The 15,663-nt window shown below is 33.7% G+C and overlaps 2 protein-coding genes and 1 long non-coding RNA gene across 3 annotated transcripts; 2 read left to right on the top strand and 1 right to left on the bottom strand.

Annotated features, from left to right (window-relative positions):
* The first annotated feature begins 3,579 nt into the window (after nucleotides 1–3,579).
* LOC104715740 (protein STRICTOSIDINE SYNTHASE-LIKE 8-like) lies at nucleotides 3,580–5,470 on the top strand. Its single transcript, XM_087467133.1, has 3 exons — nucleotides 3,580–4,186; nucleotides 4,307–4,561; nucleotides 4,755–5,470. Exons 1-3 carry the CDS (start codon nucleotides 3,900–3,902, stop codon nucleotides 5,341–5,343), a joined length of 1,131 nt encoding a protein of 376 aa, XP_087323259.1. The 5' UTR covers nucleotides 3,580–3,899; the 3' UTR covers nucleotides 5,344–5,470.
* A 6,571-nt stretch (nucleotides 5,471–12,041) lies between these two features.
* Nucleotides 12,042–14,138, bottom strand: LOC104715739 (uncharacterized). The gene is made up of 5 exons (XR_015565285.1): nucleotides 13,412–14,138; nucleotides 13,014–13,280; nucleotides 12,800–12,921; nucleotides 12,536–12,694; nucleotides 12,042–12,320 (listed from the first exon to the last, which is right to left on the bottom strand). It is a non-coding gene; the product is annotated as an uncharacterized LOC104715739 (long non-coding RNA).
* LOC104715738 (protein STRICTOSIDINE SYNTHASE-LIKE 8-like) lies at nucleotides 13,813–15,653 on the top strand. The gene is made up of 3 exons (XM_087464005.1): nucleotides 13,813–14,090; nucleotides 14,239–14,493; nucleotides 14,885–15,653. The coding sequence occupies exons 1-3, from the start codon at nucleotides 13,813–13,815 to the stop codon at nucleotides 15,471–15,473; spliced, it is 1,122 nt and encodes a 373-aa protein (XP_087320131.1). The 3' UTR covers nucleotides 15,474–15,653.
* The last annotated feature ends 10 nt before the right edge of the window (nucleotides 15,654–15,663 follow it).

The following is a 15,663-nucleotide window of genomic DNA, read 5'->3' as shown; positions in this document are numbered from 1 at the left end:
AAGATGAGTTAACCAAAGCCTATAATGATGAAGAAAAACATTGGCAGCAAAAGAGTAGAAATATGTGGATGTCTAATGGCGATCAAAACACAAGGTTTTTTCATGCCTGTGCTAAAGCAAGGTTTGCAAAAAATTGGATTACCTCCATATCAGATGATCAAGGCAATGTATACCAGGGAGATAGAGCGATTGGCGACCATGCTCAACAATTCTTCACAATTATTTTCTCTTCTACGAATCATCAAGTTTCCCCTTCGACTTTTGCTGATTTTCGTACTAAGGTAACAGAAGAAGCAAATGAACAGCTAACGATGATGTTCACTAGTGAGGAAATCTATGATGTTGTACGTTCAATAGGGGATGATCGTGCTCCCGGACCAGATGGTTTAACAGCAAGGTTTTATAAATCATGTTGGGATACAGTCGGTCCGAATGTAATACAAGAAGTGCATAGGTTCTTTGAGACAGCAGTAATGAAGCCAAGCATCAATCATACTAACATTTGTATGATACCAAAAATCGACAATCCACAAACACTCTCTGATTACCGTCCGATAGCATTATGTAACGTCCTATATAAGATAGTTTCTAAATGTCTGGTCCAACGGCTAAAACCTCTTCTCAATGACATCGTCTCCGACTCGCAAGCAGCTTTTATTCCTGGCCGTTTAATTCAAGACAATGTGATGATAGCACATGAAGTTATGCATTCATTAAAAGTCAGGAAACGTGTATCACAAAACTATATGGCTGTTAAAACGGATGTCTCCAAAGCTTATGACCGTGTCGAGTGGAATTTCTTAGAAACAACTTTAAGATTATTTGGTTTCTGCGACAAATGGATAAGCTGGATAATGGGGGTGGTAACTACAGTCAACTATTCGGTATTGGTTAATGGAGCTCCATATGGCCACATTAAACCTACAAGAGGTATAAGACAAGGGGATCCTTTATCTCCCTATCTTTTTATACTATGTTCAGATATTCTTAGTCACTTAATATCATCAAGTGTGAGAGATGGTGATCTCAGTGGGATTCGGATTGGTAATGGAGCTCCAAGTATAACTCATCTACAATTTGCCGATGACTGTTTGTTTTTTTGTAAAGCGAAAAGAAAACACTGCCAAGCTCTAAAAGATGTGTTTGACATCTATGAGTATTATTCTGGTCAAAAAATAAATACTTCAAAATCTATGATAACATTCGGCAGTCGACTTCATGGGCCTTTGCAGACAGCTTTGAAAAATATTTTAAATATCCCTAACCATGGAGGAGGTGGCAAGTATCTAGGCCTTCCTGAACAGTTTGGCAGTAAAAAGAAAGAAATGTTTGAGTACATTGTTGATAGAGTCAAGAAACGAACAAATGGTTGGACTGCAAGAAAGTTATCTCCGGCAGGGAAGGCAATAATGCTAAATTATGTGGCTCTCTCAATGCCTGTTTATGCCATGTCCTGTTTCAAACTGCCTCTAGGAATCACAAGCAAAATTGAATCCCTTTTAATGCAGTATTGGTGGGAAAAAGGTTCAAACCAACGGGGTATTCCATGGATTGCTTGGAAAAAATTACAAAAACCAAAAAAAGAAGGGGGACTGGGATTTAGAGACCTAGCTAAGTTTAATGATGCCCTCTTAGCCAAGCAGGCATGGCGTCTGATACAATATCCAGAGTCTCTCTTTCCCCGGGTTATGAAAAATAGATATTATCGAGATGACACGATTCTTGATGCTAAACAAAGGAAAAATCAATCATATGGCTGGTCTTCTATTTTAATAGGATTAGACCTTCTTAAAAAAGGAAGCCGTTTCATTGTAGGGGATGGTAAAACCATTCGCATAGGTTTAGATAATTTTTTAGAGGAGCATCCCCCAAGACTGGTGCAAACCGAATTACATCTTTCTTCCATACCTCTAGAACAAGTAATATCTAAGATGGGGAACTCTCGGCAATGGGATGTTAATAAACTTTCTGACATTGTTCCATTACCCGAGCAGGAGGCCATTCAAAGAATTCACTTATCACAAGAGGAATTTCCCGATAAATTGATATGGACCTATACTCGATCAGGTACCTATTCTGGTAAATCAGGTTATTGGTTTGCTACTCACTTTCCTTTTGATCCGGGAGAGGACCTCAACATACCACATGGCTCCATCAAACTAAAAAAATAAGATTTGGAAACTAAGACTTATACCGAAGGTAAAACATTTTATCTGGCGTGTTCTATCAAAGGCTATACCTACCAGAACAAGATTGCGTAGCAGAGGAATGAACATAGATACCATTTGTCTGAGATGTCAACAATCAGAAGAAACTATAAACCATCTTTTATTTACATGTCCTTTTGCTCTAATGACATGGTGTGCTGCCGGATCATCATCACTCCCCATAAACCAAATCCAATCAGATGTTGAAGAAAACATTGCTAATTTGTTATCCATTCATTCACAATCTCCTAACATCTATGATACGATTTTTTCATTTGTTTTGCTTTGGAGAATATGGAAGGCACGTAATAATCTGGTTTTCAACAACTATCGAGAGAGTATATCCAAAACGGTCCTCCAGGCAAAATCTGATACAAAGGAATGGATTAAGAACTTACACCATATTCCAACATCAATGCCGGTCATAAGGACATCCTCAACTAAATGGTTACCACCGACTTCTCCGTATCTTAAATGCAATTTTGATGCAAGTTATGATCATACAACAAGACGAGCAACAAGTGGATGGATTTTCAGAAATTCTCAGGGTGAAGCTATACTGTGGGGTGCGAGTAGACTTCCTAATACAAGATCGCCACTAGAAGCAGAAACAAAAGGACTACTAGCTAGCATACAACAAGCTTGGATAAGAAGTTACCGTTCAATTATTTTTGAAGGAGACTGTAACATTTTAATCAAATTAGTGAATGGTCATCAAATTGATATCTCCTTAACAAACCTACTCCAAGATATTAAAACTTGGGCTTCTAAAATAGACTGCTCTTTCATATTTACTAAAAGAGAATATAATAATGTAGCTCATTCTTTAGCAAAGTTTGGCTGTGCTAATTGTTCTTACTATTCCAGCTCTGTATTAAAGCCTCTTTGGCTAACTAACTCTCTTTGTAATGGCTAATTTTCATCAATATATTTACTTTGAGGAAAAAAAAAAAGTTAGAAACAATAGATAAATTAAGAAACAAAAGAAATGTCCGACTATTTATCCTTTCCATAAAGACGTGCGTTGATTGAATGAACTCTAATCTAATGTATTTGTGCCAATATAGTATTAGTGAATAGTGATAGTAACAAATAGTCATATAATAACACCGCAAAAGAGCATACGTGTACGTGTACTGGAATGATTTTTTGCTTTAGGATTCTTGTCGCTAAAAGATGCCCGAATGGTGTGAATGAGGGAGATCCACCAACCATTTCTCAACTGGATTTTCTTTAAAATTATTTCTTCACAAAATATAATGATAATAAATTAATAAATTATGTGAATTATAGAATACTGAGTAATCGTACGTGTTGATCAAGATATGCTACTTTGCTATATAAGGTTTCTATTTAATTACATATGAAATTTGAAATGAGAGCGAGAGGATACATATAAATTTTACGGTGTAGTGTTTCACTATTCATTTACACTTTTCCATGGTATTTGAATTTCTGGAGCATATAGGAATCTCTCGGATTTTAAATCTTTCCCACCGCTAAATATTAAATATTAGATCGACAAAATACCTCGAGCAAGTTTGATTAAATAACAAAAAGTGCAATCGAATGTGAAAGAGCTTCATTATTCGATAAGAAAGTGATAAAAAGAAAAACATTAATTTAATCTATTTATAGAGTCTTTGTAGTTTCAGTATCATCATCATTCAACACACACACACACACAGAAAGATGCCGATTAACAGGAGAGTTCTGACGCCAGTAGCCGCCGTTCCGGTTATTTTAGCCGTCCTTTGCTTTTTCTTCTGGGCATCAATCATCCAGTCGGACAACATAAAGGGCTCGAAACATGTTCTCCAAGATGCTAAGACCATTCCTCTTCCCGCCTATGGACCAGAGAGCTTAGAGTTCGATCTGAAAGGTGAAGGCCCTTACGTCGGCGTCACCGACGGTCGTATCCTCAAATGGCGAGGTGAAGAACTTGGCTGGGTCGAGTTTGCACATACTTCCCCTCACAGGTTCAATCGTAACCCCAAAAAAAACCAAACTGCCCTTCCTCTGTTTTAGCTTTTGTTTTTAAATATGATTTAGTTAACGTTGTTCCCAATTAACTGGATTTACTTTTTTGGTGAATGAAGAGATAACTGTTCGAGGCATGAGGTGGTACCAAGTTGTGGGAGACCATTGGGACTTAGCTTCGATAGGAAAACAGGAGATTTGTACATATGCGATGGTTACTTCGGGCTCATGAAGGTCGGACCAGAGGGAGGCTTGGCCGAGTTACTTCTTGATGAAGTTGATGGAAATAAAATTATGTTTGCCAACCAAGGGGATATAGACGAAGAGGAAGATGTTATCTATTTCAATGATAGCAGCGATACATACCACTTCGGGTAAATTTTATTACACTCGCTAGCTTTAACACATCAATATATATATTTGTTGGTTACAAGAAAATAAATATATTTCTTACATAAAAATTAACCTGACCTAAATATAGTTTGAGACTTTTATGTTCAAAAGATCACCAATTTGATTTCGTATGAGTACAACTTGTAAATTTGGTATGATTGTTTTGTTGGACAGGGAAGTATTCTACGTGTCTATGTGCGGGAAGAAGGAGGGAAGAGTAATTAGATACGATATGAAGACGAAAGAGGCCAAAGTTATAGCGGAAAATCTTCTGTTGCCAAATGGTCTAGCTCTAAGCAAAGACGGATCGTTTGTAGTCACATGTGAGAGCAGTTTGAACTCTTGCCGTAGGATATGGGTCAAAGGTCCCAAATCCGGGACCAACGAGATTTTCGCGAGTCTCCCGGGGAGCCCAGACAACATCCGGCGTACGCCAGCGGGGGATTTCTGGGTCGCATTACATAGCAAAGACAGTTTGTTCAGTCGTTTGTCTCAGTTTCACCCTTGGATCGGGAGGTTTTTCATGAAGGTAATGAAGATGGAGACCGCGATTCATCTCACCAACGGAGGAAAACCTCATGGAGTTGTCGTGAAACTCTCTGGAGAGACGGGAGAGATTCTTGAGGTACTTGAGGACAGTGAAGGGAGCGTGGTGAAGTATGCTAGTGAGGCTTATGAGACTAAAGATGGAAAGTTATGGATCGGGTCTGTATATTGGCCGGCCGTTTGGGTTCTTGATACATCTGTTTATGATTTGAAATGATTTAAACAAATCATCACTTAGTTGTGTGATTCGTTTATCAGCGGGAACGCATCTTGTTTTGTACCTTCTTGTTGTGTGAGTCAATTCTGATGAGAACTTGGATTCTGCAAATTTTTGTTTCATTTGATCTTGGTCTCTTCTTCTTTTGCCTTTCATTTCATTTTTCTATGGTGCTAAAACATTCTTGATTTATATATTATGATCTGCGTTCATGGTATCGGAGCAAAACTGAGAGCCTGAGCCGTGGGAGAATCATCATCTTCTCAACGAAGGGATGAAGATGCTTAATGACTAATAATGACAAAAAGATAAAAGTTAGAAAGAATAGATAAATTAACAAACAAAATAAATGTCTGACTATTTATCTTTTCCATAGACGTGCGTTGAATGAACTACTATCTAATATATTTGTGCCAATATAGTATTAGTGAATAGTGATAGACTGTAGTATGTAATACCACCGCAAAAGAGCATATGTGTACGTGTACTGGAATAATTTTTTTTAGTGGGGGTTATTGGTTTAAGATTTGAATAGAGTTTTAAAAATTTTAAATATTATGTAGAATTTGTTGTTATTAGATCAAGATTTTGTTAAACTCTGTTAAAATTTAGTGTTATTAGTTTGTGATTTATAAAAAGTCATTTAAAATCTTAACAAATATGCATTATTAGATTCAGACTTTTATAAAGTCATTAAAAGTTTTGTGTCATTCAATTAAAACAAAAGAATCTAGTATTGTTAATGAGTTCAATTATTATGTTATTGGTTCATGATTTTAGACACTTTATTTACAAAATAAAGTAATGGAAAGTACCACAAAAATACAGGGATTATTTGGAGGACTTTACAAAATTTTAGAAAACTAATCAACAAAACTCTCTAGCAATCTTTAACAATCTTTCACTTATTCATTTTTTATGATTTTGTTGAATTCTTCAAAAATCTTCATAAATCTCAAACCAATATCACCCTCTTAGTTTATTTGGTACTGGAATAATTTTTTCTTAGTTTATTTGGATTCTTGTCGCTAAAAGATGCCCGAGTGACGTGAATGAGGGAGATCCACTAACGATTATCAACTGGATTTTCACTAGATTATTTCTTCTCAAAATATTATGATAAAAAAAATTAATAACTTTGAATTATAGAATATACTGAGTAATCGTACGTGTAGATCAAGATATGCTACTTTGCTATATAGTGTTTCCCATCTATTTAATTTATATTAATATTTTTGAAGTACATTTTGATATATGTCCTTTAAGTTTTACTTATTTAAATTTTTTTATAACATTAACCCCTAAAACAATTCTATAAATAATATTGCAGAGAAACTCAAATACTATACTTACTTAAATTGACCAACATTTGTTACATTTATTGCCATAAAATTTTAACAACATCTATACATTCTGATTTTTCCAAAAACAACTCTACCGATTAAAGGTTTAACCCATTAAGGCCTTGAATGGTAACTAGTTTTTAAGTTGATTTTGGTTTTTGATTTTTTGAAAATCTATTTCTTTACCATTCAAGATTTTCAAAAATTGGATTCCCTAAAGATTAGGAAAACTAGTTTTTAAGTGGTTTTTCTAAATTTCAAAGAAAAACTAAAAACCATAAATTTGAGATTTTGTGGAAAACCTTTTTTTCCAGCGTAAATTTTTATTTTTGACTTTTTAATTTATTAATTTTTAAATATACAGCAAAAACCAAAAACCAAAAATTTAAAAACAAAAATCCAAAAACCAAAATCTAAAAACTAAAAACCAATGAAAAACTTATTGCCATTCATAGCCTAAATCTCCAAAACTATTTTTATGGATGCTAGAATCTCTCATATTTAAATGATGTACAACATATTTTCCATAACAAAAGTTTACAATATCCATAATTATATTAACATTAATAAATTTCCTAAACCGAAAATCCAATTATAAAATGTCACATTAAATATGTTAAAAACCCCATATAATTTAGTTATTTTTTATTTTTTGAGGAATTACCAAAACAAAATTAAAATTCTATTAATTATCATAAACTATATATATTGACATGAAAATTATAAACTATAAAAATATGCTAATTTGGTAAAACAATTAACATAATTAAACTTGAATACTTATATTAAATACCTGTAAAATTTTCTATTTTTAAATTAATAAAACAATAATAAACTAACAAATAAATACAATATAAATTTTAAATTTTAAAATTAAAAATATTGTCTCGCGGTGTACCGCGGGTTAAATCCTAATTACATATGAAATTTGATATGAGAGCGAGAGGATACATATAAACATATTTAATTTATAACAACTTTACGGTGTAGTGTTTCACTATTCATTTATAGATTTCCAACGTTTTTGAATTTCTCGAGCATATAGGAATCTCTCGAATTGTGGATTTTAAATATGTCCCACCTCTAAATATTAGATCGACAGAATAAGTCGAGCAAGTTTGATTAAATAACAAAAAGTGCAGTCGAATGTGAATGAGCTTCATTATTTGATTAGAAAGTGATAAAAAAGAAAAACATTAATTTTAGGCTTTATTTGTTTCAATTTATAATTAATAGATGTAACTAAAGTTCCTCAGAATCTTCATATAACACAAGTCATTATTTTCTTTTTAACATTCTCACTGTCTTATGCAACAATATAAGTCTATACGGGATGGTGGGATACTGGGATCACATGCTTTCTTACCTCAAAAAACTTTAAGATGCGATGCGACCATAAAAATTAAGAGATTTTATAACAATAAAATTAAGAGGTGGATCTAGTGGTACCAATTGAAAAACTTTAATGAATAAAACAAGAGTTAATTAAAAAAAAAGCATTAATAAGCCAATACCCCTCCGGATAAGGCATTCTCGAAGTGGTCTTCGTAAATAGGCACTCAATCCGGGCAAAATTACCTAAGAACCCTTCGTCCATATGACATCATCTTTTCACCTGTTCATTATTCTCCCTTCTCCGACGAGTTTGAAACTGAAATTGGGAATTTACTGTTAGAGGAAATATCACAAACAATATTTGGGTTCCCTATTTATTATCCATTAGGGTAGTTTTCTCCTTTTAAATCTGCTTTTTGTATAGTCCATTAAATATTTGAGAGAAGCCGCTCAACCACCACGGAGAAGCCACCGGAAAACCTTCGAGAGAGAAGCTGCTCTAAAAACCGTCGGCCACTAATCTCTACGCCATCCAGACCCAAACACAACCACTCTTCAGACAGCTCTACGAGCCACCGTCACCGTCTTCATCTGCCGTCTTCTAATGCCCGTGATCATGGAGATAACACGCCGGAGGAACCTTGCCATAAATCAGAAAGTTACCACTGTTTCAGTCCCTCTCCTCTCGTCATATCAATTTGACAACATTGAGCTTCCAGATTACCTCGCTCCCCTGACGTCATCACCAAGCGCGTGAATAACAATCCATCGTTTACACCCAGGAAAAATTGGTCAGGAACAAGAACCTTAACACCAACACTAATGCCTTTCACTGTATGGATCTCTAAATCCGAATCTCTCACCCAAAAAATGCCTGTTTTTACAAATTTCCCATAAAACAATACTAGAGTAATAGAAAAGTTTGATCTTCATTACAATACAAAAAAAAAAAAAAAACTGAAACCTAAACTATATTATCTAACATATATATGGTCATGTGATTTTTTTTTTATAGAAGTTAGATTATTGATATGAACAGTTTTGTTTATTTTCATTATTATTTTTTTGCATGTTTTGAAATGGTTTTAGAAACTAAAACCAAAATTTTTGAAGTACTATTTTTTTTTACCACTTTTTCCGTTATACACTTTGTTATGATAACTACATTTCAACTGAGTATTACTTCCTCTGATTTTTTTTAGTTGTCATTTTAGAGTAAAATTTTTGTTTTATAATAGTTGTCGTTTTAGATTTTCAATGCATATGTTTTCTAAAAAAACAATTTTATTTTCTATTTTAATGCTTTGAGCCTTTGATCAATAAAAAGTGTAAAAAATATATTAAAAAATAAGTAAAATAAAAAATTTAATTTCTTTTAATAACAAGTAATTTTAAACGGAGGGAATAAGTATTATTAACTAATAAATGAAAGAGTTTTTTAACAAAACTACCATATATAATTGACTTTCTCAACTATTCTACCACATTGCATACAACCTTTTCTATTCTACCATAAGCTTATTTGAATTGACAAAAGTAACCTTGACCAACTCTTTCAACAATTCTCTTTCTCATTAATTATAAGTGTCTTTTCATTATGTGTCAGCCCATTTAAAATAAAGTAGCAGTTAAAAATACAAAACAATTAATTATTTACTATCATCTTCCACGTTTCTTTCTTCCAGCTCTCTTCAAAAGTTACTTTATTTTTAAATCAAATTTAAGAATAAATGGCACAACACTATTTTAATATCCAAAAATATTTGTCTAATTTTTGGTATTTGTATCATCAAATTCTTACATCAATCTTGCGTAAGTCTTGTTTTTGGCCATTGCAAGAATTGACTAAATAGATTTTCATTTGGTCCACTAAACAATGCATAGACTAAAAAGATTTGTAAACTAAACTTTCATGTTTTTTTTTCACATGTAATTACAAACCATACTGATTTGCAGGTTGGCACTTCACATTTCAACAATGTTATGAACTTAAATATGGCTAATGTTGTGAATTCCATCGTATATGAGTAATTTATATTGTCCACCGAACTTATGCACAAAATAGTGAGAAACTTGTCCACAAGATTTATGAAAACAAAGATAGAACTTGTCTACTATTTTTGAGTAATATGTCTACTAGCAACATGTCATGTGGACACTTTTTTAACTGGTAGACAAGTTTAAATGAGAATCTTGTCCATAATACGTGTTCACAAAATAAATGAGAATAGTTGTCCACTATATATATATATATGTGTGTTAATTTAGACAAATACATAACTTGCCAATAGAGGACTTTAATAATATATTTGCTAGCAATATGTTTTGTATACACTGTTAAATTTGTCCACAATATAATTAGAAACATTTGTCTATAAAGTAAATTCACAATTTTGTCCACCGATTATTTTATAGTAGACAAGATTTGTTTAAATTATATAACATTATTTTATTGGTGAATTTGTCTACTACAGACATGTTTTGTATAGATGTATTTTACTTTTGCAAATTCAGAATAACTGGCCACGAAAAAAATATAGCGTTTTATCCTTTTATATTTAATGTATCAATATGTCAAATCATATGTGACATTGTGTTATAAAAAGACACCAACAATCTTGCTTTTTGTCCAGGATATAATTGTCATCTCATATGTGCTCAAAAAGTAGAATGTAGTATTTTTGAAAAGGAATTAATGATGTGGTAGATTGTAAAAAGTTTTTTGGAATGTGGTACTTTAAACAAAATTTCCTAAATGAAAGCTCCACATGATTCGATAATTGATTGAACACCTTTGCAACTTCTTTTGTTTGATAAATCTTTTGCAGCTTCCTGTGGTCTAAAAAACAATCACTTGAAAATTGAAATAGCAAATTGTATTTAGATTTGCATTTGATTTGGTTATGGGACCAAATTAACAAATAACAGTGTTTTTTTATTTGATAAAATAAATAAAATAATTTTCACTTTTCTATTAAAAAAAGATACGGGCTTATATACCGTTTTGGTAAAAATAGTAAAGAAACGTTAAAATGCAAACAGAGATCGCCAGTATGCTAGTGTTGATTTTGTTTTTTTGTTCTCTTGGAAAGAAACCTACCCAAGGAAACTATAAAAAGCCATTAATTGTATAGACAAATAAAATCAAGTATACAAGAGACAACAAAACACAACACCTGTCTAATTAATAGTCCGTTATATAAGAGCACGACAATTAGTGTCCAAATGATGTAAATGTCAGTCCTCTAGCACACTATATACTAGATAATTACCGACTCAAATCCGCAAGAATCCACTATTTTCCGCTTTAAATCAATCACATTTTTAGGTTAAACTTTTTCATATATGAAAAGTGTTAATTTAAAATATTAATATATTTAATGAAAATAAATTTCTCATTTATTTTGACTAAAACCAATGCAAATAAAAAAGGATAACTGCATCAATCAATATATTTTTTTCTTGTAAAGATATGATATATATTTTTCTATTCCCCTATAAATATTAAATAATATTTAAAAACATGAAAATGTTATATCTTAAAAAGTTTTATATATCTGATTACTTTCACAGGTATTGAGTATGAGTAGTTGAACCGGTCAGATAGAAAGAAGTAAAACTCTATTTTGCACCAGTTTAAATTAGAAAAAGAAAAAAATCAATTAGCTATATTTTTGCTAAAAAGAAAAATAAAAGAAAAACAAGAGTAAAACTTTTTCCACCACGGAAAAAAAGAAAATTTTCAGTATTTTGACCTCTAAATGTTTTCTTTGAATCTACATTTTCGTTCGACCAGACCAAACTCATCACTTTCGCCGCTGATATTGTAAACCTTATCATCTCTGCTGACAGATAACCACGTGTGTAACGTGTGTTGTATTATTTGTCAGCAGAGATGATAAGGGCATCCTCATCAAAGGATTTAACCAAAATTTCTTAAAACATATTCTATTTTTAATTTTGAAAAAAGTGAAATTAAGAACTTCTTAAGAAATTTAATTATTTTATGTGTCCATTGAAAGTTGTTAAATTTGGAGTCCTTAATTAAAATTTCTTGTTCTTGATGATTAAAAGAGATTGGTTTGCTTAATTCTGATTTTTCTTGTTCTTCACACAAGAACATATGCACTTGCATCCAATCATAGAGAGCTTAAATGAATTTCCCGCAGCATCAAAGATCTTCATTAATTTATGGACATGATGAATTTGAAGTCTCAAACAGAACCGAAAACAGAGGAAAGAAACAGAACCGCAATGCCCATCAGAACCATCACCGACCAGCAAAGCATCCTCCACAATCTAAGATAACAGATCCAAGAGATAAGAATCAAATGAACGCAAGAATATGATCAACTAGAAATAGGTGCAGCATGATTGATAGATACATAGAAAAAAGGGGACATACAAATTCAAACATAAGTGTTTTAACTGTGACAATATCCAACAATGGAATGCATGAGTCAAGAATATGGATCTGCAATTCCCGGCCATCTCATATATATATGAGAATGTACCTCTCAGTTTGAACGGTTCTTTTGCAAGCACGAGGGTAAGGAAGACAGGGACCATAGCAGCGTACAAATGCTTCAGAGAATGGCCACTAATAATATGATGAGTCCAGCTATATATAGGCTTATCAGCAGCTTCTTCCACCTTGGCTAAGAGATAAAATCCTGCAATTTCAGCCAATTGAATCTAGAATAAGAACCAGAGGTAAGAAAGCTATAACTGTAAAAGCAAACTGAAGATATGTATCAACACAAACCCTTAGCACTAACCTGCAGCCCAAAGCCAATACGTAGAATGTGTATACATTGGAGGTAAAAGAATAACCATCAAGGGAATGACAATGCAATGAACAAACTGTACTAAAGCATATGGTTTAATGTCATCGAAAAACCTGTAATATAACAGCCTCTCATGTCAGCTTACTCTTAACTTCAATATGGTATCATTAAAAACCAGTTGAGAGTTTTAAGGAATTTGAGTTACCTCCAATATAAAATGCTAATAAGGCCAGCAAGAAGCAAAGGAACAATGGAGTAAGTACCCTTATGCTCATCAATCCTCTCGATTACAAAAACGAGTGATCAAAAACAAGACACAAAGAGCAAGTCTCAGAGAAGAGAAGAGAAGAGAGAAAGAAGCGTACAGGAAGACGATCCTAGAGGAGAGTTGCATCGTTAGGGTGAAGATGATAGTAAGAAGTTCCAAAAGCAACAGAAGCAACACCAACGTTGTCCTAAGTCTGAATCGAATCTGAAGAGGCAGAAGTCTATCTTTTTTTCAATATTCCAAATTGAAGATTCGACTTCAATAACAAAAAAAAACCAAATCGATAGGAAGAATCAAAACAACAAACACTAGTATAAGGAGTAATCGAAACTAACCTCATTGCAGAAATTACCCATCCCAGAAACAGAGAGAATGGTGAGGAAATTAGAAGCGATGATGCGAGAGAGACGAGAGAGAAAAATAAAACCTTTCTTTTTCTTTTTTTACTCCGACCAATCATAAATTGACACACACATGTTTCTAAAGAAATCTAAAACATCTAATCTAAGGATCGATGCTTAGTAAAATTAAGCTTTTTGCATTATATTATTCTGTTTTATTATTAGCAAACTTGTAAGATACTTTTTAAATCCTTTGATGGGCTTGCCCTAAGTGTAATAAATAAATTTTGATTCTTTTCAACTTTGTTATTTATAGTAACCTAATTATTTCACTCCCATAACCATAACCATTCTAAGCAAACATTATTCTGAGAGAACACAAAAGTGAGAGCAAGATGCCGATTAGAACGCCGATCGCCGCCGTTCCGGTTTTCTTAGCCATCGTTTGCTTTTTCTTCTGGGAATCTATCATCGAGCCGGACCGTTTAAAAGACTCCAAACACGTCCTTGAGGGGGCTAAGACCATTCCCATTCCTAACGGCCATGGACCAGAAGGCTTAGAATTCGATCCACAAGGTGGAGGCCCTTACGTCGGAGTCACCGACGGTCGTATCCTCAAATGGAGCGGTGAAGAACTAGGCTGGGTCGATTTCGCCCACACTTCTCCTCACAGGTTCAACCGTAACACCAAATTACCCTTCATTTGTTTTAAAAATCCCCTGATTAGCAAATGTGTTTCTATAAGATTTTAATTAGATCTATAGGATATTTTTTATTTGATATTCCCAATTAATTTTTTGTTTTTTCTTTTTGGTGAGAAGAAATAATTGTACGAGGGATGCAGTAGTACCAAGTTGTGGGAGACCATTGGGACTTACCTTTGATAGGAAAACAGGAGATTTATACATATGTGATGGTTACTTTGGACTCATGAGGGTTGGACCAGAGGGAGGCTTGGCCGAGTTACTTCTTGGTGATGTCGAAGGTCGTAGCGTAACGTTTGCGAACCAAGGGGATATAGATGAAGAGGATGGTATCTACTACTTCAATGATAGCAGCGATCAATACCATTTCGGGTAATTAACATTTTTAATAATCATTATAAAAAAATGACGAAGCTATTTTCCCTTATTCCCTTATTTACAATTGCGGTATATATATTCTATTCTTGATGAAATAGTGACAAATGGTTTATATGGGGTAGAGTGGCGGAACGATTAACGTGACTAGTATTAGTTTTGTAGAATCGCCTAATTGAATAAAGCAATGTTAAAAAATGAATACATGGAATACGAATGTGATCGTAGTTTAAATTTGTAAACCTGTCTAGTCATTATACTCTTTCGTGTCATCCGTATAATACCGATCATGGCGCTCATATCATATGTTATGTTATGCGCGTACAAAATTATTTATAAAAATTGTGGAATTAACTTATAAGTGTGTTATGTTTGTATTGTTGGATAGGGAAGTATTCTACGTGTCTATATCCGGTGATAGAGTGGGAAGAGTAGTTAGATACGACATAAAGAAGAAAGAGGCCAAAGTTATAATGGACAAACTTCATTTACCCAATGGTTTAGCTGCAAGCAAAGACGGATCATTTGTAGTCATCTGCGAAGGTGGTACAAGCATTCTCCACAGATTATGGGTCAAAGGTCCTAAAGCCGGGACTAGCGAAGTTTTCGCAAGGGTTCCGGGTCTTCCGGACAATATCAGGCGTACACCTTCGGGAGATTTCTGGGTCGCATTACATTGCAAATACAATTTCTTCACTCGTTTGTTTCTTAGTCACTCCTTGATCGGGAAGACTGTGATGAAGATATTGAAGATGGAGACTGTGATTCATCTCATGAACGGAGGAAAACCACATGGGATAGTTATGAAACTCTCTGGAGAGACCGGGGAGGTACTTCACATGCTTGAGGACAGTGAAGGGAAGACGATGAATTATGTTAGTGAGGCTTATGAGAGAGAAGATGGAACGTTATGGTTCGGGTCTGTGTATTGGCCGGCCGTTTGGGTTATGAATACGTCGGTTTATGATCGCAAATGAGGTAAACCTAATACGCCAAGATGAAAAGAAAAAAAATCACTTAGTTGTGTGATTTGTTGAACTTTGAATAGAGAGCTATGATGTTACAAATTCTTTTAGTTTTTGTGGGGACTTCTACTTCTCGGTGTGGTGTAAAAATAAATTTTGTTGTTATCAAAGGAAATGAATTTTGGGTCGTGAGTCTCGTGAC

The sequence above is a fragment of the Camelina sativa genome, chromosome 9 (assembly GCF_030686135.1).
Source record: "Camelina sativa cultivar CO46 ecotype springtype chromosome 9, ASM3068613v1".
Taxonomy (NCBI): domain Eukaryota; kingdom Viridiplantae; phylum Streptophyta; class Magnoliopsida; order Brassicales; family Brassicaceae; genus Camelina; species Camelina sativa.
Note: the sequence above shows the minus strand (reverse complement) of the source record. Positions and strands in the feature narration are given on the sequence as shown.